This window comes from Seriola aureovittata, chromosome 17, assembly GCF_021018895.1.
Source record: "Seriola aureovittata isolate HTS-2021-v1 ecotype China chromosome 17, ASM2101889v1, whole genome shotgun sequence".
Lineage (NCBI taxonomy): Eukaryota > Metazoa > Chordata > Actinopteri > Carangiformes > Carangidae > Seriola > Seriola aureovittata.
Genome location: NC_079380.1, coordinates 10647886 through 10673993, shown reverse-complemented (window position 1 = coordinate 10673993; position 26108 = coordinate 10647886). Strand labels below are relative to the sequence as shown.

General features: G+C 42.7%; 2 protein-coding genes across 2 annotated transcripts in view; both read right to left on the bottom strand.

Annotated features, from left to right (window-relative positions):
• Positions 1 to 477: 477 nt before the first annotated feature.
• hcrt (hypocretin (orexin) neuropeptide precursor) lies at positions 478 to 3774 on the bottom strand. The gene is made up of 2 exons (XM_056401203.1): positions 2729 to 3774; positions 478 to 1087 (listed from the first exon to the last, which is right to left on the bottom strand). Exons 1-2 carry the CDS (start codon positions 2810 to 2812, stop codon positions 722 to 724), a joined length of 450 nt encoding a protein of 149 aa, XP_056257178.1. The 5' UTR covers positions 2813 to 3774; the 3' UTR covers positions 478 to 721.
• Positions 3775 to 3929: 155 nt separating this feature from the next.
• The window catches only part of plcl5 (phospholipase C like 5), a 67993-nt gene continuing 45814 nt past the window's right edge, over positions 3930 to 26108 (bottom strand). The window contains exons 3-6 of the mRNA XM_056401202.1: positions 21852 to 22055; positions 17725 to 17800; positions 10013 to 10122; positions 3930 to 5866 (exon numbers count right to left, since the gene is read on the bottom strand). Coding sequence (XP_056257177.1) covers positions 5399 to 5866; positions 10013 to 10122; positions 17725 to 17800; positions 21852 to 22055 — 858 coding nt within the window. The 3' untranslated portion in view covers positions 3930 to 5398. The remainder of the gene's footprint in view (positions 5867 to 10012; positions 10123 to 17724; positions 17801 to 21851; positions 22056 to 26108) is intronic.

The window sequence follows — 26108 nt, the reverse complement described above, 5'->3', positions numbered from 1 at the left end:
AAACTACTTAACCAAAGCAAACTACAACATCATAGTCTCAGCTCAGTTTAACAACATGTCCTCAACAGCACACCCACTTTCTCAAGACATCTCCATAAAGCTTCCGAGTTAAAGACGGTGTAGTTGTTGAATTCTGACAAAGTGATCAGAAAAAGTAAGATGTAGTTTTACCTTAGAATGAGGACAGAAAACCCAGGTGTCATTAACTCATGCAGCATTATGTTGTATCAAAGACAAAACACTTTCATCGTGGGGGTAGAAACAGGCACAAGGCATCCTATCAGATTATCACATTGTTCAGTAATCATGCTATCACCTGTGTCACTCCTTGATATTAGCACCATCTTGTGGTGCGCTTTATCCTCACACTGTGAGGCGTGTCATTCAAAATCTAAATAGAGGCTTAGACGTGAGTCGTGTCACTGGGCTTTTTTTTTTTTCGTTTTTTGTTTTCATCCAAGAACGACTAAAGACATGTCAGCTTTATTTTTTATTACACATATATGTACAACATTACACATCTCCCTAAAGTTCTCTGACAGTCAAATGCAAATCACATCACATTCCAAAAGGCAGTTTAAAAAAAAAAGGCACAAAAATGTTTCCACATGAGCAGAAAATATACATTTTATATGATACCACTCACAAAATTTGTGCAATTTTTCTACCTACATTTTAACAGAGTCCCAGTATTCTTATACTGTGAGGTATAAGTATGCCTTCAGAGAGGAAGGGGTGTTGTGATGGTAGATCCCGATTGAGCCATCCAGTCCATGTACTGCTCTCCACCTCTCTCCTCAGTCCTCTTCCCCATCGTCAGGATCCCTGCTGCCTGGTTCCTGGAGCCTTGCAGGAGCTGGTAGAGTCGGCTGTGCAAGCGATGCTCATCTTCTTTCCGTTTACCAAGAGTGAGAATGCCGGCGGCGGCATCTCCTGTGAGGGGTACACCCAAGGCCTTGCTGCCAGGGCGACACAGCAAGACATAGAGGCGACAGGAGCGAGATGGTTGCCTGCAGCACTCAGACATGCTGTGAGCATCACAGGTCAGGTGAGACAGCAGCAGCATCAAGACCAGCACCAGGACTTTCTGCTGGGTGAAAGAGATGAGGTTACACCCATATGAACTGATGCAATGACCAGAACTCAATCTGTAGTTTTGGCAGACTTAACAGAAACACAAATCACATTTTTGATTCTGACTTCTTCATATGTCTTCATTGAGTCATTTGGTGATATTTGAAGTGCGTAGTTGTTGATTGCTTGAAAGAAAAGAATCAAAACCAGACAGACAAACTCTCATCAGTGTAAAATGAATATAAATCACCAAATGACATTTATTCTAATTGATTAAACTCTAACCTGTAGTCAAGGATACATAGAGTATTATCATCACCAACGATTGGGATAATGGCAGCTTACTGTCCTCAACCTTTAATCTGCACATAATGGAATTGAAATATTGAATATACAATAATATGATTCTGACATTTATTCTGTATGCACCCAATAAAACCTTAATCTATAGTGTTATGACATAAAGTTACAGAAACTGATATTAAATAAACAAAATCATTGCCAAACTACCAGAATGCAATTTTATTTTGTAAAGAGAAAATGTGCAACCTTTGGTGATTATAAAGGTGTAGTCCTACATCCTGCAGAAACTTTTTTTTTTATAGATTTTTTGTAGGAACAGACATACAGCCCACGCTAATTTGCAACCCTTGTTCTTAGACATTGACAATGATACAACACATAGAAAATACAAATCAGAACCACCAAGGTAAATAATAATACTTTGGAAAGACATGACCATATGACTGACTCAGAAAGTGTTTCAACTATTTAAAATGCCCCAGTTTTAGAAAATACTCTCAAAACCTGGAATCAGGTTCGTAGGTGTTTGGGGATAATGAATCAATACTCTGATGAATTAATCAATACGCACCTATTCAGACATTTGGGTCCCACCTGGATGTTGAGATGTGGCAAAATATTTTATTGATTAGATTATTCACAGACTACATGTCACCCCAGCTATTCAATGTCAATTTGACCCAATGCAATCTTCATTATGTCTGAAATTTAAAAAATAGCTGTGGTACATACAGTCATCTTATGAGGTCGGGCACAAAATTGTTTTTATGTTTTTGGTTGTCAGTCCAAAGTGGGATTAAGAAAGTATTTGGGATAAAAATATCCATAAACCCATATAATTTTGTCCTGGGATTAGACTAGCTAGAATCGCTTTATATGCTGCACACCACACAATATTAGAAAATAGTTCTAACTGTAGGTCTTTCTGTTGTATCACCTTGCTATTGTTTGAACAATAAAAAAAAAAAAAATTAAATGAAATAAAATAAAATTCCCCAGTTATGAACCATATTGATTCTCTGAACAGAGAACGCCACAACAGGTTTTTAGAAAAAGGCCATCCTACAGTTGTGCGTAAATGCATCCCAAGTACTGTGGTCGACTTGAGATCTTAGTGACATGGTGAAACACTCTCAGGCGTAAACTGTTCGACTGTTAATATTCATAATGTTTTAATGAGGCCAAAAAGGACATAAACATGTAAAGAATTCTATTTCTATTCTACTATTTTGTATCAAAGTGGGAAGAAATGGCAACAAACATGCAAAAATGAGGAACAACTCTTACGCAACTTTAAAAACCATGAAAGAATAAAAGAAAATCAAATTCAATCAAATTTCAGCTGCCTTACCCTATTAGACACCTCTATCCCAGCAGCTTTCTGGAAGTTGGTGGGGAACCACATCATCTTCTGGTTTGTGTTAAGAGGAGTCATCTGATCTTGTCTCCCCAGGGGATGAACAAGTGTCTTTTATATTGTTCTGTGTTGTCCACACCGTCAACCCTGCGTGGACGTCATTCAGGCCAAACACAAACACCGGCACGAAACCCACTAACTCTGTTGTCTCTGCCATTAATTAGTCTCCTGTGGCAGATCATCTCCAAGGCACTTCTCTGGACCTCTGCTGAACAACAGGTATGTCTTTGTGGCTGCATGCCAAAGGTTTATTAAGACATACCATTTCAATGAGTGGTGAGGGACACAAGTCAATTAGCTAATGTTCCAGTGAGTTGTAAAATAGCAGACAAATATAGAAAAAGCCTTGATGCCCTTTCTCATTTCTAATTATGTGCTCATTCAAAAGCCATGCTAATGAGGTTCTAGGGCTTTATTTTCTCATACAAAAGGCGACATCCTCACACATCAAGAACAGTTTTTTGCACTTTCTTGCTCGCAAACAAAGTCAGTAGTGCTGATGACTATATCGGCCCAGGGACCCCAAAACTTTAATCAGTATTGAAAAGGCCCCTATTATTATCCCAGTAACTCTCTGCTGCAACCCTGCTCCTAGAAAATACCCACACTCTCATAAGTAAACATAACAGGATAACACAAATCACTTGAAAGCAATTATTGATTTTCAGAAATCCATCCTCACAGCCACATTGGACAGCTTAACGTATGTTGCCATCTTATGGACAACAGGAAGCACTGCTTTAAATAGACAAACTAATTCATGGTAAAATAAATGGCCTACTTCTTGTTTATTGATACAAAAAAATTATATAACATTATATCAAGAGAGTTAACAGTGCATGACAGTGCATCAAAAGCAATCAATGAAGCTTTCCAAAAGCTGTATTTATTGATTGCTTTACATTCACTGTGAAAGTTGCTTTCAAATTGCTCTGAAGAGCTGGTGACGTCTGGTTGAAAGCAATCAAAAGAGTCATTCTCTTGGCCTGCGCAGCTAAAACCTTTTCAGCAAATATCAGTCCATGCAACTGATTGATACAATGCTCAAATTCAAGTCAACTGGCTTATTTAACATCCCCTTAAATGTATCCCCCTTTGAAAGTCAGCACAGAGCAATGAACGAGAGGAAGCGGGATAAACAACGAAGCCAGTTTTAATGGGCCATTTAAAGGAGCTCTTACAGAATCCACACTCACTTCGCAGTGAAACACATGTCAGGTTATTGTTTGACCCTGGTGTTGTGGCGCTAACCCGTAATCCCTCGTTCCAGTCCCACATGCACTGGTTGTCCTGATCTGCACCACAGAACAACAGGTGTCAAATCACTGTATATGTGGAAGTAATGTTAAAAAAAGAATCAGAATATCAATAGAACTAACAACAATTATTATAATATCAATCATTAATGTCTGTTTCTGCAAGAATTATTATAGCAATATATTTTCCCTTCATACATTTTACATACAGTTTACATCTATATTTACTTTATTTTGTGTTGTTATTGACAGCAGTACCATGTTCCTGTTGACCTTTGACCTCTAACAGGCTGGGTCAGATATTCCAGTTGTGATTGGCTGGTGAGCTCCGCCACTCGAGGATGTGGGCTAGTTTCCACCCTGGGGGACCAAAACACCAACTCACAGAACGTCACACACACACAGCCCCTGGGGAGGAGACAAGGAGACCCTGTGGGGAAAGGCCGGGAATGCTGGAGAACTTAAATCCTAAGGAACAACACTGGAGATGTGTGGGGCTTGATGGGAGGTTGACACCAGCAAGGGATGCGAGTGGAGCATCGGTGTGACTGCGCAGATCAACAGCTGCAGTTAGTTTTTTTTTCTATTTTAGCTCTACAGCTCCCTGGTTTGTGCTGAAACGGTCATCTGTGACTCCCACAGAGCTCAGCCTAGACAAGCTGCTCTACTTTGTGCACTTAAAAAATGAAAATGGCATCCTCCTCGTTGAAAGGAGTGAGGGATGGCTCTCAGCTTTATGTCTAAGATGGAGGAGGAGGATGAGCGTGAGCATGAAGAAAGAAACAAAAGCTCAAAGACATGCCGAGGAGTCTCTAGAAACGAAAAGGCAAATCTGTGGCATCAAAACGCCAATGTGAGGTAAAGCCTGTACCCACAGAGCTAGAGTACATAGTGGAGGGGCATGTAACTAGCACTGCCCAGAGAGAGACAGCGTTGTCCAACCAACTGATCCAACTACTGAATGTATTCCTATGCAGAAACCAGCTGTTACCCTTTTGTTTTTCACAAGAGAGAAGACAGAAGAGACCAGAACTTTCTGACTCAGATGGAAGAGAAAAATAAACATTGTCTTTCCAGTTTTCCATCATGTTTAGAAATGTGTGATTGAAGTGTGTGAGGTCTCTCCTTCTTTTCTCCTTAAGCCCTCCTCTTATCAGACTTGTGTCTCACTTCTAACACGGCGAGTCTTCCTCGCCATCATCATCTCTTTAACCCTTTCCATTACCTGTTCCATCTCCCTCTCATAATTGGCCTCCTGCTTTTCTTGTACACCCCTTTCCTTCTCCATCTCTTTCTCGCTCTCTCTGTCTCTCTTTGGGTAGGATTCTCTGTGGGCACAGGCTGCGGGTCAGCAGGATCCCGGGGGATCGTCACTGACCATTTCTCTCTCGGGGATGGCTTCGAGAGGCCCTACTGCCCTCTGCTGCTGGCTCTGGAACTGATATTGAAGCTGGGGTAGGGGCGGGGGTTGAGGATAGGCCGGTGGTTTAGAAACAGTTTGAACCAGAGGGAGAGCTGGTAGCTGGGGATGTGGCAGGGGAAGCGGCTGGGGAAGGGGATGGAGTTGAGCCTGAGGTGCGATCTGGGATTGGGGCTGAGTTTGGGACTGGTTCAGTGGTGGAAGCTGTTGGTGGGGCTTGGCCTGAGGCTGTTGCTGAATCTGGACCTGCTGCTGTGGCTGGTGGAGAGGATGATGCTGGAGCTGGGGGGAAGCCGCTCCGTTTTTACTGAGGCCGCAGGACTGAGCTGCACAGTGGATCTGACGCAGAGTGTCCAGTGCCTCGCTCTTCGCGTGCTTCAGCAGGTCTGCCTGACCCTGAGATTGACACAGAGAGAGAGAGAGAGAGAGAGAGAGAGAGAGAGAGAGAGAGAGAGACAGAAAGAGAGAGGACGAGAGACAGCTTTGTCAACAACACATTTTAGGACAAAAAAAGCAGCAGGAAACAAGATTGTTATCCATTCCCCAGGGCTGTTTGTTTGGTCTTTGCCACCTTTTTCACCAGGGGCTGATTTCACAAAGATAAACTTTGAATATGTCTTAGAAGTAACAAATAATCTGTTGCACAAAGCAGTTTAGTTATTGACTATCTTCAGCTGGACTGCAGTACAATGAATTCTGGGTAAATTAAGGCTTTAAAAAAAAAAAAAAAAAAAAAAAAAAAAAAGGAACCGAGGAACCACATCCAATCTCTCAGCTCCATTTTTCCCAGCAGAAAATGTTTGTCTTTTGGAAGCATTCAACAGTTACAGGGACATTTTACTTGGGAAAAACGAATTCAGTAAAGAGTGAAACAATAAAGAGAAAAATCCAATTCGGGAAAAAATAGCTGTGGTCTCTAAAAACTCTCATTGCTCAGATTATGAGCCCTGTTTTCCAGTTTGTTTGTTTTTTGCTGTTCGGGACTGGTCAGCGCAGGTTTCATTGATTGTTACCATAGTAACATTGGTCTTAAGTCTGAGACAGCCTGTGGGTAAGGTGTGTAATGTTCTTATCTTAAAAGTAGTCAGTCCTCATTTTTGTGAAATGGTCTGACTTGTATTAGACTGATCTATGAGTGAAATTAAGACTTGACCAACAATACAGGCCGGTCTGAAATATCTTTGTGAAACTGGCCCAAGGTGTCTTTTGAGAAAGAGATTCTAATCTTTACTTGGTGAAATAAAGAAAAGCCTACTGGTGCAAAGTGCAACAGGAATATTTCTCCTTTGCGCATTAGCCAATAGGTTGCAGAAGGGGGCAGTATAAAGCCACTGAATGAGGGCCTTTGGTTGCTTGCCAGCCCCTCCAACTGCTCCTCTCAGCTGGTAAATAGTGCTGTCATATGGTGATAATGTTATACTACATTTCTGCTGTTTATTTGGGAGAATCCAGAGATGAATCTCTGCCATATGTGGAGGAAGTGGTCAGGGCAGGCATCCTGCTTTACAGCACTGTCAAGTCAGTCTGGGCCACTGCCATGGCTGCCTGCCTCCTTAAGCTAGCTGTCTCTGCCATGTGGCAATGTGGTGGAGTCTTCTCCACAGGCGGTTATTTCTGTGTGTGAGAGGTGCTTATATTATTAGAACAGGCCAAAAGAAGGATAAGAAATCCGACCACATGCTTTTCACAAACTCTCTCCACTTCTACAGTCTTCCCTTCAGGCCTCTCCGTCCTGCCACAAACCCTCTGTCTTCAAGCGCGTCCGCTCCGACACTTTCTTTACACCGCCGCTCCTCCAAACATCTGTTCACAAGCAAGTTGAAAGCAGTTGCGCCTTCACATCTGTGAATCTGCATATTTTGCCTCTCCCTCCCGCTGAACTTCACTCTAGACTCCGTCTGACCTGCTGTGTCAGCTCATTGGGCTAACATCCCCTGTCAGGAGTCGCAGGCTGACCTGTTCCGCACCAGACTGAAGTGTAAACGGTGCAGGGGATAACGCTCTCTCGGAGCCACAAGGCGGGCACAGCGTTCTGACATATTGCGGGATAACTGAAGGTCCTGCCCTGCGCACAACGACCAGTGTTCTCCTCCCAGGTGATGCTAATGCGCTGCAAGTGGCTTCTTACCTGAGCCACTCAAGTACGCAAGCCACGACCATGAATAAGTCATATGATTGAAAAAAAAAAAAAAAGAAAAAGCAGAAATTATGTAAGTCATGACTCACCAGGCATAAAATAAGACAGCATGAAGCTTCTTCTTTTCCCAGCAGAGCCAAATCAAGACCGCACTTGTATCACCCCTATGCCGGCCTAAAGCTATTCACAGGGGGCTAAGCCCAAGCAAGGGCAGCCACCAAATCCCACCACTATATCCTCATTAAATTCTAGCCTATAATATCCCCCTTGTTTTTCAGAATAAGTCCATCTCAATAAATTGCCTTGAGTAGATTATATCAAGGTTGTAGACATAGAGAGAGAAGGGTATGTGACAGTGGATCCTGATCAAGAGCAATTCATCTCCACCTGAACTATTATTAATGGTTTCAATGGGTTTCTGTTTGATCCATCAACTATACAACACAAAACAAGAGGCCAGAGTTGCCTCAATGCGTGGGAGCTCGCTGTTTCGCATGGCTATAGGTGGCCCTGCAATGAACAGCCACCTATTGGCAAAATCTGAGCAGGAGCTTGATTAAATAGTTGATAAAATGGCTCAAACAACAGTTAATTACAGTAGAAACCACAATGGTGATTATTTGAGAGACCACAAGAGGCAAAATGTTATTGTTCGTCAGAGGCACTGCAATATGCTTGACATTTGCTTCAAAGCCTCTCTTTCTGTCGCTCTGTTTTTTGTTTTTCTCTTGACAGGAAGGTACAGCGAGTGACAGGGTGGTACCAGTGGAAAAAAAAAAAAATGGGAAAAATACCGTCATTCACCATGACAGCTCTGATCTGACTATAACTGTCAAAGAAAGGCCAGGGAATGGGGTTTGGCAAGATGCGACTCTTTTTTCGCACTTCCTCTCTGCTCCCCACTACCGACCAGCAAGTGTTGCCCAGCCCGCTGAGGATCTGGAGAGGTTAGCAGGTAAAATAACCGGGCATGGCTGCCAGCGTTGGCAAACAGGCACCAGGCTCTCACCAAATGTTCAGTATGAGGCACAGATTACAACTGAAGAATGGAGGAGGAGGAGGAGGAGGAGGAGGAGGAGGAGGAGTTATTTACATGCCAAGATGCCCTCATGTTGAAATGTTGCTCATAGAAAACATATGAGAGAGGACGAGGAAAAGATGAAAGAGAGAAGTGTGTGGAGAGACAAGGCAGGGATGGGAGGTGTAGTGATGGGTATAGAGGGGGTTGGGGTGGGGGTGGATTAGGTTTGGGTGCCCACCTGTTATGCTACTTAAGCACATAAGTTTCCCAATTTTATTGAGTGCAATGAGTCTTAATGGAGATAAATCTGGCTGTTGCACACACTGCAACTCTGATAGTTCAAGAAAAACAAGAAGACGAGGGCTTGTTAGTGCTGAAATTAATCAATATGTCAAAAAATTTTTTAAATAAAGTTTTAGTAATTTTTTAAGCATTTAATTCATTTATAAACCAATGCTGCCAGGTGTTTTCAGCTTCCCGAAGAATTTGAGCATTTGCTGCTTTGATTATTTGCCGTTTCGTATCAGTAAACACTTTGAACAGTTAGACAAAAAAGGTAGCAAATGATGTCACCCAGGACTCTGTTTTACAGTAGACAACAATTAATCAGTTCATCAAAACATGAGAGGATAATAACAGAAATAATTGTTATCAGCAGTAACTACGTTGAGGTATTTCCTGTTTCACAGGGCGGACATGAAAAGACAAAGATGAATCAAGCGATCAAACATCTACCTAAAATGACACTCCAGCAAAAAGCTCAGCCAGGGGAGCTTCTTCACTCAATACTAAATTATTTCAAGGTGATGAGATGAGATAAAAATATCCCGGCTGCGCTGTTCTTACTTATCCAAACAGGCCCAGTGTGCAGTGCACAGTCCGAGCAGCATGTGGTGTTTTATCAGCGCTGGTGTTAATACTAGCGTTCATGGAAGCAGAGAGATGAAGGCATTAGGCAACCTAATCTCCCAGAGACCATAATGCACCTTGCTCAGCATCTTCTTCAAGGCATGTCCAAAGGACCCAGTTGTGTCCTTACGAGGAATAACAGAGCATCTTACATGTGTCTACAAGCAAGTGTCAACAATCCTATCATATCTCATCAATATAGTTACATGGGCGATTAAATAAAATGGTACTTGGAAGCAACAGTAATTAATTAAGAGATTTTGGGGATTAGGGGAGGAGGCAAATACAATTACCCCCAGGACACCATGTAGTTTAATCTCAGCAACATGGTCTGGGATTGCTCATCCATCTGAGTACAGTCTCTAATATAATCTTACATGTTGGCATCAATCAGGTCCCTGAAGGTATAGGGCAATTATGGGGGTCTTTGTTGTGTTGAAGACCACTTGCGAGGTGGGGGTTCAGCTCATCTCACCTTGAGCACAGTGATGTTCCACGCGTAGCTCTCCATGGCTTTCTGAAGCTTGCGGCCTTTCAGACCCTCCTTTGCTCCAATGCGGTGCAGGTCCTCATGGAAGTCCAGACCTGGACAGAGACACACACTTGTAAATTAGAAGAAAAACATACAATATTAAGCATATATTACTAAAGCCAAAAACAACTGTAAAGGAAAAAAAGTTTTTTTTTTTATAAAGTCACATCCTGTCTTCCAAAATTGGGCTATTATTTGTGAATGCTTAAGAGCAGGGAATGTTTTTAAACCAGTATAAATATCTTGAAGGACGCAGAAGCATAAGGAAAATCACTCCACTTAAATCTTATTAAAGGATTTAGGAATTTATATGATCTTGTAAAGAGTTGCTGTTCTTGTTTTAAGTAAAACAGAAGTCAAACAGAGGTCATTCCAATCAATCCCCTGCATTTGTTATTGTATAAAATCTAAGATGTAGGGACATGAAACACGAGTAATTGCAGTTAATCACTAAAAATGTCATATTTTACCTCTAGTACATTAACTACAGTAGTTAATAGTAAAAGAGCAACAATATTTTTACTATTTCATAATGTTAAAACTAGATCCAAATCCATGACTACTTTCTTCTGTTAAATCAGTCATCTAATCTGTCCTGCTAATAACAGACAGAGCAGAAAACAGAACCTCCTTGTAATAATGCAATCATTTGCTTCAATTGTCACCTTTTCTCTGCAGAACACCTGCAGAACAAAAAGGCGCCCAGCTAACTCCTCAGGTGCACCTCAATGGCCACAGTAGCAGCTCACTATTCAGTGTGCTGCATTACTAATCACGGGGGAAAATAAGGTAATGAATGCAGGCTAACCTCTAATTAGTCTATCAGTTGGTCCAGCTTCATTTATACCAGGCCGACCATTACTAATCCTCTGGGCTTTAAGAACAAACTCCTCCTAAAGCTGTAAGTCTCTGCCTGCTTGTCAGTCTGTCCCTGACAACTGACCTTACACCACTCCAGCTTTGATTCACTGCAGAGACATTGACAAAACATAATACGCTATAATTCACGAAAAGCCCATCATCACAAGTCATTCATTCTTTAGTCCTCAGCTATTTTCACTAACCAACAGGCAGACACACTCAGTTGGCAGTTTATTAGGTACACCTAGCTAACACTAATGCAGTCTAGTAGAGGAGTCCTGCAAAAAATCCTCCATTCATGATGGTTGAAACTGTTTCGGAGAGGTGCTGATTCAACTTCATGGTCATTTCGGAGGCTGCAGTTTGTGTCGATGTTGAGTTGTATTTCGTTATACTGACAGGTGTTTCTGTTATTTTGACTACCAAGGTTAAATCAATGAGACTGAATAAAGGAAACATCTCTCTGTCTAATGCAACGCAGTTCAACAGCACGGCTGAATCACTGCCTCTCTAGAACACTGAAGGCTGAACAGGATTTATTGCAGGATCTATGTTGTATTAGACTGGATTAGTTTTGGCTAGGTGTTGCTAATAAAGTGAAAACTGACGCCCCCTTTCATTTGCACCAAGAGGGGTCAATTCATGCCACAGCGTGACACCAACTCTCTCTGGTGAGATGTTGTCGCACTGATGGTCTGACAGATTTTCAGGTGCACCTCACACTTCCTGACAACTTTCCTCTGTTAGGTATAGAAGAGGTACCTAATAAACTGAGTCTACTGCACCTCAGTTGTTGTCAACAGAAGTCTTTGATGAAACTGATTTTCACTGGGGAGAAGGAGAATTCCCTCAGCCCAGTGGCAGACTGTCTTGCTTGTTTTTTTGGACCTTTAGATCCTAATATAATAGCTAAATAACACTGAGCGACATTTAATGGAAACACAGCTTGGTTTGAATTTTAAACCAAGCTGTGTTTCCATTAAATGTAATGCTCCACTTTTTTGTGCTGTAAAGAACTGCCATGCTCTCTATGTTTAGCGAGGCAGTTAAACTGTCTCCCATTACACAAAACCTATGTGCTGCTCCTAGAGGGTATCCCTGATGTCCGCAAATATTTATGCAGAAAAAGGTAACAAAAAGTACTTCTTAGTACTTTTCTTTAAACCAGTGAGCTGCTGATGCACACAAATGAACTCCAGGAACTCAACTTCAATATGACTGTATGTTTGACACGCACTGCAGGAACACGTTTTCCCAAGTAATCTGCAGAACACTTAGAAGCGATCAAGAGGTCTGGTGGTAAATACAGAAAATACCAACTCTGGTCTCCAGTGCACATCAGTGTCAAGGCCCCTGTTGTTCACTAATTTCCATATAAATGATGATGTAGAGCCATTGCAGAATATCTGTTTCTGAGCCTGAAAGTTGTGTTAACAGGGTTTACGGCTGATTTGATCTTGTAATCTGGTGTAGTTAATGGGCTGCTGCTGGTGCAGAGCTGAGCCAAGGCAGTTTGCGATCGCAGGACTTGGGGAGTGAGAAAGGCGCAGAGCTGAATAAGAGATGAAATTAGCTGGAGGCGGCTTGTCGCAATACAGCCTCTTCAAGCATTTAATTTCCCAATTATTAAGCATTTCCTTCTCCCAACAGCCGCATGGTTGCTGTTCCTTACTGTCACTTAAACTGTGTGAAATTTAGTTAATAGAGTTAATAAACAGAATGTGGCCCCCATAGCACACTGATGAGTCAGGATCCTATGCTTTGATTCTCTAGTGAAAGCAGACAGACAGATAGAGCGAGAGAGAGAGAGAGAGAGAGAGAGAGAAATTAGAGTCACGAGGACTGAGGGGACAACAACATGTCTCTTCAGAGTAAACACACACAATACAGTATGCAGACAAAAGCCTCGGTGAAGGCTTACAGTCTCTGCATGGAGCAGAGGGTCTCTGCCTTTGTAATGGGTACTGCAGCAGCAAGTACATGTGCACAGAAAAAGAGACAGTTACAGGCCAAGACAGACGGAGACAAAAGGGTACGTAAACAATAAAATCAAACAGAATCTCCAAACAGGATCTGAAGAAAAGAAATGATGAAAAACAAAGATGGGAAAACGGGGTAAGAGGGCAACACAGTCAGATCTGCAAATAGAGATTGGGATTTTCCAGCTGCTGATGAGACCGGAAAACAATGACTATACAAAGCCCAGGAAGACAACGGGAGGGAGATGCCTTTATCCCTTGGATTTCCATGGTAATGGAACAGAGTGGTCTCAAAACATACCAACACAACGGTCAGCCGCAGAGCAAGTCTTTGCATGGAGGGAGACATCAATAAATAAGCACAGGCAGGCTTGCAGGGAGACAGCGGCTCCTAAACCCATACAGCGCGGTTGCACCTGTTCCTGAACCTTGTTTTAACATGGCTGCATGCAGAGCCATTTTCAAACAAGACATCCGAACTCTTCACAGAACTGGATGCTGAATACACGGAGATGCTGAGAGATGTGCAGAGATGTTGTATAAATGGCTTAATTAAGCTCTGGCCCATCTCGAAGGCGCTATAGCCTCTGTTGTACTACCATCCAAACTAGGTCTTTCTGCACAGCTCAATTCAAGAAATCCACAGAGTTACAGAAGCAGAGTGCAGCAGAGGCTTGTCAGGATTGGGAGTTGTGCTCTCCAACACACAAGCAGATTAGATATGCGTGCAGACACATACGACAGTGTGCAGAGTATACACACAGTGGTAGCATCTGGAGGTGCCAGAGTGTGCAGCTGTCTATCTGGTCCCCCATTAGCGGTGTGTGTGATGCCTAGCCATCAATAGTGCCCAGGGGGGATCATCTAGCACCTCTCCATCCTCATCAACACGTCAGCTTCACTACCCAAATTAAACTGATTAGCTGCAATAATGACTGGGCATAAACTGAACACAGGAAGGAAAGAGGAAACGGAGGTGGGGCTGCCGGGATGCAGGAGCCTCAGCGCCGCAAAACTGTCCGTCGCCGTTTCTAATATCCTGCAGTATGAATGATGAATCTGCCAACATGCCAGTCATTTAACGTTGCTCAGCTTCAAAAACGAAAAGGCAAGATAGGCGGTAAGAGGTTAGTTCGGGTCCCTCCTTTCAGATCGCAGCCTGCCCGTCATTGTGATTATGGCTTTGTCACAACAGCATTTAGCTGATGAGAACAGCACACTTTTAATGGCTGGGACAAAAGTGTCAGATTCAATCAAAGGCCTTACACACACACACACGCACACGCACACGCACACACACACCTGCCCCATCCAATCCCATCCCATCCCATCCCGTCCTCTAATAGCACCTTTTTCCTGATTCTCACACAACCATTACACCAAAATTATACCTTTGCCTTCCAGATCGATCACAGGGACAAAACCTTCAATTCCATGCAAATCCTCCACGCTCGGATTCTCTGTCTGTGTTGAGGCGCTATTGTCATAGTCAGTTTGAACATAATCATATGGCTAATGAGACGGCTTCTGAAGGGTGCATTTAGCTGCCTGTCAGTCTATCAAAAGATGTAAATCCATGGCTTCCAAGCCAGCAGAAAGATGCTGCGCTTCAGCTGGGATGCCACGAGTTCAACCAAATGTCCTCTGTGGGTTTGCTGTTCTCTAGAGGGTAAGAAATGCTCATAATGAAGCGAGATACCAGGATAAACAAGACAGAGATGATGGGGGGGAAAAAAAGGAAGAAAACCCATTTAGAGAGATCGGTTTGTGCAGGGAGACAGGTGAGTCTGTGTCATTTTATTGGACCAACTGACCTCGATTTTAAAATTAGATTGAAGTGGCGTACTTCAACCCTCTCGACCTCTCTATTTATCACATGTTCAGCATTAGGCAAGGGCAAGTTCAAGCGAATTTTAGAGCATTTTCTTAATGAGCAGCTCAAGTTCTCCAGCAACAACCAACACAACAATATAATGCTATAATAACATGCTTATATGCATATATTTAATTTCCCATTTTCACTAAACCATACAGTTAAAATTGATGAACAATTATGGGAGAATTCTGCATGTGTGCAAGCAAAAGCAGCAGCAGATATACAGACAACAGGGACCCGATGAGACAGGAAGCAGATGGAGAGGACAAAGAGCGTGCTGAGCGAAGGAGCGGCACAGAAGTGTCTGCATTAATATCGGAAAATAATTTGTTTATTAAAGCGGGGCTGGGGATTATTATAGCAGATCTAAAAATGTTGACTTGTGGAAACAGCATCAGGCATCATAATTTCCCCATCAAGCATTTCTCCAATCTTGATATTCTCTTAAATGCTTTTCATGCATTGTGAGCACAGATACAAATCTATATTTGCTTCTGCATAAACAGATGATATTTTATATTTTCATACTCCCATGTGCTGATGTCGACCGAGCTGTTATACATTAGCAACAAGTAATGCAGAATAACAATAACAATTCTGAGAGGAAACAGTTGTGCATGAACCTTAATATGTAGTTAAATAATGCGATGAAATGCTGCTGTTAGACTCACTCTCTTCTGTATTCTGAGATAATATTACTTCAGATTTTATATTCCCTTAGGCCTACAAGGTTAAATTTAATTTAAAGTTTAGAAGTTTCATTCTTCCAATTTTTGATTTGAGGCAGTAGGTCACATTACACCGATCTTTTACACAAAAAAGCTAGGTAATTGGAGTTTGGTAAACACTGTTGGGGCATCTGGTTCTCTGGCAGCCTGCTGTAATATTCCACAGAGAGAAAGCTGCTATTTGTACAATATATTTTCCTTTCCTTCCTTTTTTTTCTGCCTCGCTTATCACTGTCAAAACTACAGAATGTCTGGACGGATGAATGAACAGGCATGGAAGTTGCATACAGTATATTTGAGAATGGCTGCGGCTTGGATCGAGGCATGTGTGTCAGTGCCAGGGGCAGGGGAGTGGGAGAGGGCGATATGGAAAGTGCTATGTTTGGCATGCAGCTGAGGCCCCTCAGGGCTGTCGCTTCAGCCCTCTGCCTCATTGTATCGTTCTTACGTAATGCTGCTCTTATGTGAAAAACTGGTTACTTCAAATTTGGGAATTTCCATGTTTTCACATCAATTGGATTGAAAGGATTACATGCTCCTTCAGAAGATACTTCAACCCTTGGGCTTTCAAAATTAATTTACTTTAAAACAAGCATGTTTGTGAGACACAAAACAAAGCTAGTTTTCTTACTATGATCCCAAAAAGTTTGACATTTTAGAGGTACAAGGTTTTTCACCTGACAGCAGCAATAATCTAAGAATCAGCCCTCCAGTATCCAGCCACTGCCACTGCAGTGAGCGTGGCTGTGTGCGGGTTTAAGCTGTGCTTAACTCTGCAGTCATCGCCTTTGAAGCTGCCTCCAGCTCTGGGCTGGGGGAAACTTGGAGCCAGGGGACAGCTCTGTGATTGAAGCCCCAGCGTTCAACCTACATCCCTGGGTAACTGCACAGCACAGATATCAGCTTTGCTTGTTGTGGTGGGATGGGGGGAGTGAAGCATATGCCTGCCTCTGTGTGAAAGCAGGGGACGAAGCTGGGCATAGTAGGCTTAAATTGGCTCATCGGCCTCAGGACACGGGGCTGGCATGTGCCAGTGAGCGACAAAACACACAACAACAGCACACAGACTACAAATGACTTTCCATGTTTACACCAGCTATTATAAGGTCTATAATAGGCTTGAATCTGTAGGTCTCACACTTCCTTCAGTTCAGTTGTGCTTTTGGTTGCCTTCAGCATTTAGAATGAGGCACAAACATGCAAAATGAAGATGTCAGTATTCAGGGTATATGCTCTGGTTTGAGGAGCTCTTCAGCTGAGCCACTGCTGTGTGGTAGAGAAGCAAAGTAAATGAGGAACAATTAGTGTTGAATGTAAAAGAGGCCAGAGAAGACAAGCCACAGGATTTCTTGATTTGAAGCCATTTCTCTCCTAATGATCTTATTATGGTCAATTTTACCCACTCTCCTAAAAGGCCGGACCTTTTACACCGAACACTCTTTTTGAAAATGCCGTACTGATGAAATGCTTCTTTAATTCCATCCTTTTCTCTCCCGTTTTTGCCACCCCCTCCCTGCCTCCCCCTCTCACTCCACGCTCTGTCAAAAAGATGTTTATGCTCTTTGTCCTCTCTCCTGCAGCCCCTTTGTCTATGTGGCTGGCTGATTGTTTTCACCTGCCCACTGACATGATAACTACTCGGTGCTGACTCACTGATGATGGGCCCGTTCTATCAACAGCAGCCACTGTTGTTGATGTTGATGGAGGCGCTGTAGGAGTAGATACACTATGCTCATTCTATTAGGCGAGAGGACATGACACACAATACATTTAAAAGGCTGCAGATGCACCACGTTCTCACAGTACACGATTCATTTGGATCTTAAAAGAGAAAGAGATGAAAACGTTAACCTCCTCTTATGTTGCTTTTATGATCTTATTATTCTTAAACGAATTCAAGAAATATGCCAGAGGTAATTTCATTTGTGTCTGACACAGATTTAGTCCTTGAATTGTGAGTTGTCTTTTTTTACAGTAGCAGTGGGATCTGGCTTATTCCTGCTTTGCTTCATGGTGCTGTCGCTTATTTTCTTATACAAGGAGAGACTCTACATTTGAAAACAGGAACAGGAATAATCTCAAGGCGATGTCATGAAATCGTCACAAATTTCATCTTGGATTATGCATCCAGTTGTGAGCGACATGTTCTGCAGTGTCGATGGACGAGGATGTTGCGGCAGAGGACTCTGCTCATCCCATAATGCAGCTTACCTGCCCGTTGTGCTTGCGTGAGCTTGGAGTAGACCACATCAGCCGACTCGATCAGCGTTCTGCTGGTCTGGATCATCTAGAAGACAAAAGAGGGGCATGAAGTGAGTTTGCATCTCAGCGTCGCACCAGAGTCACACCTGTAAAAGCCTGGAGCAGAGGCCCAGCCAAACCCTGGGGACTTTCACTGTATAGTTAAGATAAGAAGCGAAGAAAAATACAAAGAGGGAAGCATGTCATATAAATTAATGAGAGGTGTTTCTCTTGGCACATTGTTTGGCTATAACCGAACAGCTTTGATCCCCCCTCAACAGCCAGGGCTCATCTTGCTGGATTTGGGCTCAGCTCTTAGCTGCCGTGTTTACAGACACATTCACAGTTCAGCCTCAGCCCAATTAAGGCAACAAAGCTGTCATGTAAATGTCTTTATCTGATTACTTTAATTGGGGTAAGATCATAATCAGAGGAAGTGGATTCTTTCCAATTAACTGGGCATGTAAACAGCGTGGTTGAGATTTCGTTGGCCTTGTATGTAAGTACAAGAGAAAGCTAGATAACATTCATGAGAAACGCTCAATTGTAAGTAGTCTATTTAGTATTAGCTTTTGACTCTATGGGCTCACACAAAAGGAATTAGGCCTTAAATATTTTTGGTTTGGGCCTGTTTTTCCTTTTCTACTCTTGTCTGTCACCTTATATACTGTATATAGCAAATGTCCCCACTGCAGGACAAATCTTATCTTATCTTATTGCAAAAATATAATACAACTAACAGTATAAACTGTACATATAGTCTCAGTACATGCATATTAAACCGCTTCAGTATGTAGAGTAACTTCCTATTCATACAATATTCATTCCAATATTTTCACTCTCTTGCACTACTTGTACCACAATCCTGTACAGGCAGTACACAGTTCCACTCTTGTATATAGATTGATTTCAAGCTCTTGTTTGTAGATAAAAGCTGTATGTCTGAGTTTGTTTATATATGTTTGTACATGTATATGTTCTCTGCAAATCTGTAAGTACATTGAGAGCTACTGAGAAAAGTAAAGTCACCATACTTGGCATTTATAGTTGATTCTGGATATTTGCACCGATGGGTGTGACAAAGAAACAAAGACTGATTGATTTGACTTTTTTGCGTCTGACCATTACGTGCGATGTAGTTCGAGCCCTAAACATCATCCCACAGGCTGAAGAGAAGCAGATGGACCGGGCCTGCAGCACTGAAGAGGAAGCTAATGAAGTTTCACACTCCTGTTAGCAGGAGACAGGAAGTGGACTCTCATAATGTGTGTGTGTGTGTGTGTGTGTGTGTGTGTTTGTGTGTGTGTGTGTGTGTGTGTATGCCTTTTCTTGTTTTCCTATCCTAATGAGAACTGGTTTCAGCGCTGACAATTTTGTAAAGTTAGCTCCTTGTGACAGTCCCTCCGTCAAGGGGAATTTTTAGCAAAATCAGAAATATGCAGAACCTTTGATGTCTAATGCATTAAGAACCCGATGAAAACTACATTTCCAAGAATGTCTTCACTAACCTCCAGAGAGTGGATCTGAGTACTGCGAGTTGAATGTGTAGGTGAGAGTTGAAGCAATTGTGAAAGTCGAACGGCAAATATTTCCAAGAACACCAAAGCGAAAGTCTTGAACGCAACTTGTATTGTAGCTGCACTGCATTCTGGTATTGAAAGTAGCATGTTTGTTTCTGTTGTAGAGTATTTCTTCCTATGTGACTGTTACCGAGTCTAAAAAGACATCCATGCTCTGAATCTCACTAACCTGACATTAGTTGAATAAGAGAACTATTGACTTTCTTTTTTCTTCCACTGTAACAAATATATATAGCATTGCATTGTCCACATTTGTGCGATTATTCATGAGAAGATTCAAAATTCACAGACATAATGGACTCAGATTATTAATGGACATAAACAATGGCTGTTTTATGTTCAAGCATTTTTCTTTTAAGGGGCTATTTGTAAGTTTTCTCTGCCACCAAACGTGTCCAGAGGTTATAATACGCCTGAGACTGGAGGCTACAGTAAAGTCGCTATTGGAAAGTGACGACTTCTAGACTGGTAAGTAAACAGCTGTTAATGCTAACACTGGCTGTGTAGAGAGAAAAACTTACAAATAGCTGGTGACAGAATGATCATGATCAATAAAAGGCCGTCACAGGTAGAGTAAGGCAAAGATATGGTGTCTGCGTGCATTTCTGTAGAAATGTACAGGTATGTGAGCAAATGAGCTCAACTGGCCTGATCTCTGGGAACAGAGCAGCACTGTGCTGAAGCTTTGTCCAGCTCAGGGTTACAACACTGGCTGGTTGCAGCCCACATGGGGGTGACTGAGGACATACCCTGCACACTGATAGTCTACAGTAAATGGCCTGGTGTTGGCAGCCATGCTCCCATGAACTCACAAGCATTCACACACACACACACACACACACACACACACACACACACACACACACACACACACACACACACAAGGTTCTCTGTTCTTGAGTGGGGAGTGTGCCAACAAGCCAATCTTTGGGAAGCAAACACAAACTGAGCTGACCATGCCCAAGCCTCAGGACAAGACCATTGGTTAATGTACGTACATCATTTACAACTTCAATATCACCCATTGAAGCTGCAAACCTCTGACATAATACAACACACAGGAACGTTTGTTTATGCTGGGAAATAAACAGGCTGGGTAAAGCGAAGGGACCCATCACCACAGGGCGTTGCAGGATCATTTAGTGAGAAGAATAAATTTCTAGTACGTGTTTTTTTGTTTTTTTTGGCGATTTTTAATAGCTTTCCAAAAACAAACTATAAATTATCCTTATTAATAAAGTAACAAATGACCAATAAGGAAACATTTTGGTGTTAAGTGGTTGGTATGTAGGTTGAACAAAAATTTGAGAATGGATGATGCTGGGCTTGCCTTTCAGTTTGTCCCCAGAAATTTGTCTTGTGGAGCGTAAGAGCTGCTCTGACAGTTCCAGGAAGTCTCCTGCTTGGTGCGTAGCCTCATAAAAGCCAAAGCAGATTCTCTTTGGAGCTGCACGCTGCGTCGCTCCCGACGCCAGCGCCGATCGACCAAAGCAGCACGGACGCAACAACCTTGTTCCCCGCTTACGACCCACTTCACAAGCTCCCACCGAGTCTCACATGTGGGAGGAGGAGGGGGTGGGGTGGGGGGTTGAAAAACAGCGGGTGATAACTAATTAAAGACAGACTCCTTCAACCCCCTTTTCTGCCATCTCAATGTCAAGAGAGGAGGCAGGACGGAGAAGGACATGTGAAATCAGTAGCTGCAGCTTGACATTCTGACTGGTCAAAAAGGTGGTTTGAGCCCTGTTTAAAAGCTTTGAGAGACACATCCAGCTGTGTGAATGTTCGAATCAAATGTTAAGAAATCTAGCATTGATGGGGGGCAAGTCTTTTTTTCTATTTTATTTTTGTAAGAGCAGCACCTCTGAAGATGTGCACAGAGCAGGAAATGCAGCCTCTGACATCATACTTGAATGCCGGAGTCCCTTGACATTTTATCTTTGCCTGAAGTAGATATTTGTCATGATACCTCTCACAGATGTGTTTATGACGGCCCATGCCATGCTCCACCCGCCCACCAGCTGCCGGACTTTTTTCCTGTTGCCAGATCCACCTGCTCATCTCTTTACCATTCCCAACCTACGTGCACACCTGGACTGCGGTTGAAAACGTTTTTGCTTAGGAAGGTTTCTAACTGAGTGAAATGACCCGGAAGTATCTAAGTGGCAGCCATGATAAGAGCTGATTCTCTAAATGCTAAGGAAAGGTGCTTCCTTTCTTCTCTCTTTTAGCATAGGATACACTGGACCATCCTTTGCTGTCCCACAATTCCTTGCGGCAGCAACATTTAAAGCGACGAAGCATTCCATACCAACGACATTCACCGCTACATAATTATGTAGCCTTGTGTGAGTGCAGCCAGATCCGCTTAGCACTGTTGTCTTTTCCTAAGTCCTTATGAATTCTCCTTCACATCCCTCCTTGACCTCATGAGGTTTTCCATCAAGGTCAAGTATAAGTGGTTAGGAAAGGAATTTTTTATTTTTTACCGCCTCTAGTGTGTGCAGGTTTATTTACCATATCATAGGCGTTGAGCACTTTGCGCAGCAGCTCCGGCACAGGACCCTGAGCCTCCATGGTGGGGTAGGTCTCGCTCAGGTCCACTGTTACTCTCAGTGACCGCTCGCTGTTCATCAGCCAGGTAGACACTGTCAGGATACATTGCTTCATGTTGGCAGCGGGGGTCAGGCCGCACAGCTCCTTGAAGGACACCATGGCATTCTGGGAAGAAATCATCAACAAATGAAGGAAAGCAATTTGGTAATGAACACATAAAAAATTTAAATAAAAGCAATTTGTAAATAAATACACTTAAATATTCTGTAAGTGTTGCCCTTTGTCCTTGTGCTCCGAACTCTGTTAGCTATCACTCCATTATGTCTCTGTTTCAATGAAACCAACCAAAGCAACTATCAACTTCCGACCTAACCAACTAAGGAAAATTCCTGTAGAGTTATTGTATTTGGCAAATGAAGTGATTGTGGTCCTAGTGGAATGGCAGCTACTGCAACCACATTTTGCAGAGGACCTTGAGCGAAGAGATTTAATGAGAGTGATTGTGATACTCCCCTCAGACCAGACACAAGATAAGATTGCAGCTTAGCAGTGTTTGTCTTGGTGACTGTAAAATTGTTAAAAAAAAAAAAGAAAAAAAAAAAATCAGTTTCCCATAACATCAGTCTGTTCATTCAACAGCCGAGCGACTCGGGAGCCAAACTTCTGACCACATCCGGGAGGTGCTAAGTACAGTCAGTCTCTCATCATTCTCTTCATAACCGTCTCCTTTTCTCACTTTCTCCTTAAAGGGTCCAACGTTATATAAAGAGAGACTTCATGTCTTTTTTGATTATAAAGCAGGTCTAGGTTCTATATTAATACTGTGAAAGTATCAAAACACTCAGTCCACAGAGAAATGCACACAGCCTGTATTCAGACACTGAGCCTTAAAACCAGCCGTCAGGACTCCTGTAACTTTGTGATGTTACAACAAAGCAGTCACCGCAATCAGTCATGCCCCAAGCTCCGCCCACCCACACCCACAATCCAACCTTGCAGGATTTGGTTTCTCTGAGTGTTTACCTGAAATCTATAATTTTATTCAATCACTCAGAAACAGCAGTCAGCCAATCAGAAGAGATGATCACAGTCTCTCTTCTGATTGGCTCACTGATCTGTTCACATATATATCTTCTCATGGATCAACACTTCAAATAAAAAGGAAAAGTGTAGCAAAGGAAAAGTGTAAAATATGGGACCTTTAATGCTTTTCTACCCCACTCTGCATTTACCGTTCTGTGTTGCTGCAAATAACCACCTTTAAAAAACTGTCAAATATTACGTAAATTCAAATCATTCTTCTGCTTATGTTCCTGTTTCTTCATGGACCACTGAACACTTTCACCCTCTGCTACTGGATAAATAAGAAAATCTCTATCTCAACATGTCCTGTTTATTTAATCTTGTACTGACAACAAATCTTATTGCTCATCGTGGCCCAGCTGCAGCTCAGTTAGTAGACAAAAGTCTGCCCATCAATCACAAGGTTAGTGATTCAAACCTTGAGCTTCTCCTCTCAAAATGCTGTATTGTCCATGAGCAAGACATTGAAACTCACTGAAACTGCTCTCATTGTAAATGAGTATGTACCACTTAAGACAAAAACATCAGCCAAATCAATGTAATGTCACCAAAGACATCTGGTCAATCTGCCAGCATTGTGATTCCACTTGTTTCCAGTCAAATTTGTAAGAAGAATTCATTTGTTATTTTTTTAAACACTAGTGTTATTAATGTCTTATGCTTTGTGTTTACTCCAAAGGAAAAGACCGAAACAGAGAATGTAGCTTTTAATGTACAGTCCAGTCAGATTTCTGCATAGCTGTCATCACTGCTATTTAACAAGCCTGAAGTGGTTAACAATATCAGGTAGTTTTTTTCCCCAAATTTGATTATTTCTTCCAACTTCATCTGCCCACAAGCTCCTCACAAACCCTTCCTGGCATAACCATTTGACCCGCACACCTAAACACTATGTTCAACAGCAGTTTTTCAGCCTAAACTCAATTTAATTTGGAGCATGCTGCCAGCTTCACTTTCTCCCTCCTTCAGTCACTCTTCACCTTTCCTGGGACAGCCTGCCCACCAGGCCAACAAAGCCAGGGTTTTTGCACGTCTGAGTTTAAAGTCTCTGCAGCACCAGCAACGAGGCAACTGTCTCTCTCTCCCTCTCTCTCACTCTCTCTCTCTCAGCGTTTCATTCTCCCGCCAGCATGGGGATTTCAGCAACCAAACCAAGCCCACTGTTTTTCTCACAGCACCCCATCAGTTAGAGCTTGGTTAAGTGACGGCACAAAAAGCGAACATGACAGAGAAAAGGGCAGTGAAAGAGAAACAGTGCAAAAAAGCAATCTGGGCTGAGGCTTGAAAAGCCAAGACTGCAAAGATGTACTGTAAGAAGGCTGAGAGTGATCATGGGAAGCAGTGAGGAAAAGTAAGTAATAAGAGGTGAAGAAAATACTGGGGACAGAACAGCAGTGGGGAAAGAAAAAAAAAAACTATTTAGAGAGAACAAGCCAGTGTTGGTATTTGGGAATCAGTCCACACACTCTGCAGTGTGGGAACCAGCTGTCTCACTGGGCTAGACCTCTAGCTCTGCAGAAAAATTCACCACACCTCCCTCCACCCGAGAGGATGTGCTGTCACTGCGGGGCCCCGACCTTCTCGTAGACCGGGAGGGTGGCCAGGGGACACAGTCGGCATCTGTATGCAGAGCCTCGGCCACAGTTAACACCTCGTGGGCCATTGAGCACAGCCACAGAGAAACACAATGGTGGAAGCAGGACAGCTCTGGGGCTCGGGATTAAAACCCCGGTGTGTGATTATGTGCGTGTGTGAACTAGGAGCATGTATGTGTTTATGTCTCAGCGCGGTGTGAGCTGAAGCTATTAGCATTCATTATGCTTTGTATAATTCCACGCATGTGTGTATGGGACCACATACGTAAACGTTTCTCGATAATTATAGTGCAATAAAAGCCATACTGTTTCCAAGCTTTAGTGTTACAAAACCCAATGAGAAGCTTGTGTTTTTAATTACTCCCCTCCCCCACTTTACTCCCCCTTCCAACATTCCCAAATGAGAGCTCTGTGTCCGGTTACAACAGGGCTTTTGTCCCCCCCCCCCTTTCCGCCTCTATCTGTGTATCTCTCTCCAGCCTACAGCACTGAGTGGTGGTGAATGGGCCTGTGATGAAACACACGCATTTCAGCAAATAAAACAGAAACTCCAGGCTGGCAGCTCTCCTCCAGCTCCATCAGCACTTTATAAGGTTCATGGGCAGCAGCACTGTGGAAAGGACTTCATTCAAGTCTCCCGCAGAAATAATTGATTTGCTGCATAGATCCACATGCAAAAACTTGGCAACCTATCATGTCTGCCCATTGGTCAATGTTCATGGATTTCCTCAGTCTTTTTAATAGTCAAACACACTTCTCTTTCTGTTATTCAAAGCAGGCCACCTGGAAGCTTTGCTGTTTGAGGATAAAAGGAATCTTAAAAGAGCTTGGTGAGGTAAAATAACGCTTTTGACGGCGACATCTAAAGTGTGTGTGTGTGTGACTATACACTCTGCTTTCATGGCTGAGGCTCCATGCCACGATATGTGGGAATTTAGTAAGTAAGAGTACAAAAGATGTTCCTCTCTCACGTTAATGTCTAATCTTAGCTTCAAGTGAGGGCTGGCGAAGCTTCCAGAAATGGCCTGGTTGCTGCCTTGTGGGCTGTTGGCCACAGGGCCTGTTGCTGCCCTGCAGATCCCCGGCTCCACACAACTGGCCTCTACAAAGCTTTTCACAGCTTTCCTTTTTTTTTTTCTTTTACATTTAAAAGGCAATGGCCTTATTCCACCTTTATTTATCCTTTTTAAAGCCTTCCTCTCAACTTCTTCTCTTTCATTTATTTCATCAACTTTTATCTCGTCATTTCAAAAGGAAAAATTTACATTTCAAACCTGAGGTTGGTGTGGTGTGGCGCCACTGTCGTTTGATCAGGTTAAAAACACTGATTCACATTCAGTCGTCTGTCCACCTACTGACATTTTTCCATGTAGGCCTATAGATTGGATTCCAAAGCCATTTGTTATGAAATATGTTTCAAAGCCACAGAACAGATTAGAGCGACAGCTGTGACACATGGCTTGTCTCTGATTATTTCCACATTTAGCAAGAGTTGGTTGACTTGACTTTTACAAAAGTTGGGATGTGTTTGATTAGTCCG

Bases quoted from the DNA above. Each gene is read 5' to 3' on its own strand.
- hcrt (XM_056401203.1), bottom strand. From the start codon at position 2,812: ATGACTCCTCTTAACACAAACCAGAAGATGATGTGGTTCCCCACCAAC. The intron at 1,088-2,728 runs GTAAGGCAGCTG...TTCACCCAGCAG, and splicing joins GGATAGAGGTGTCTAATAGG to AAAGTCCTGGTGCTGGTCTT.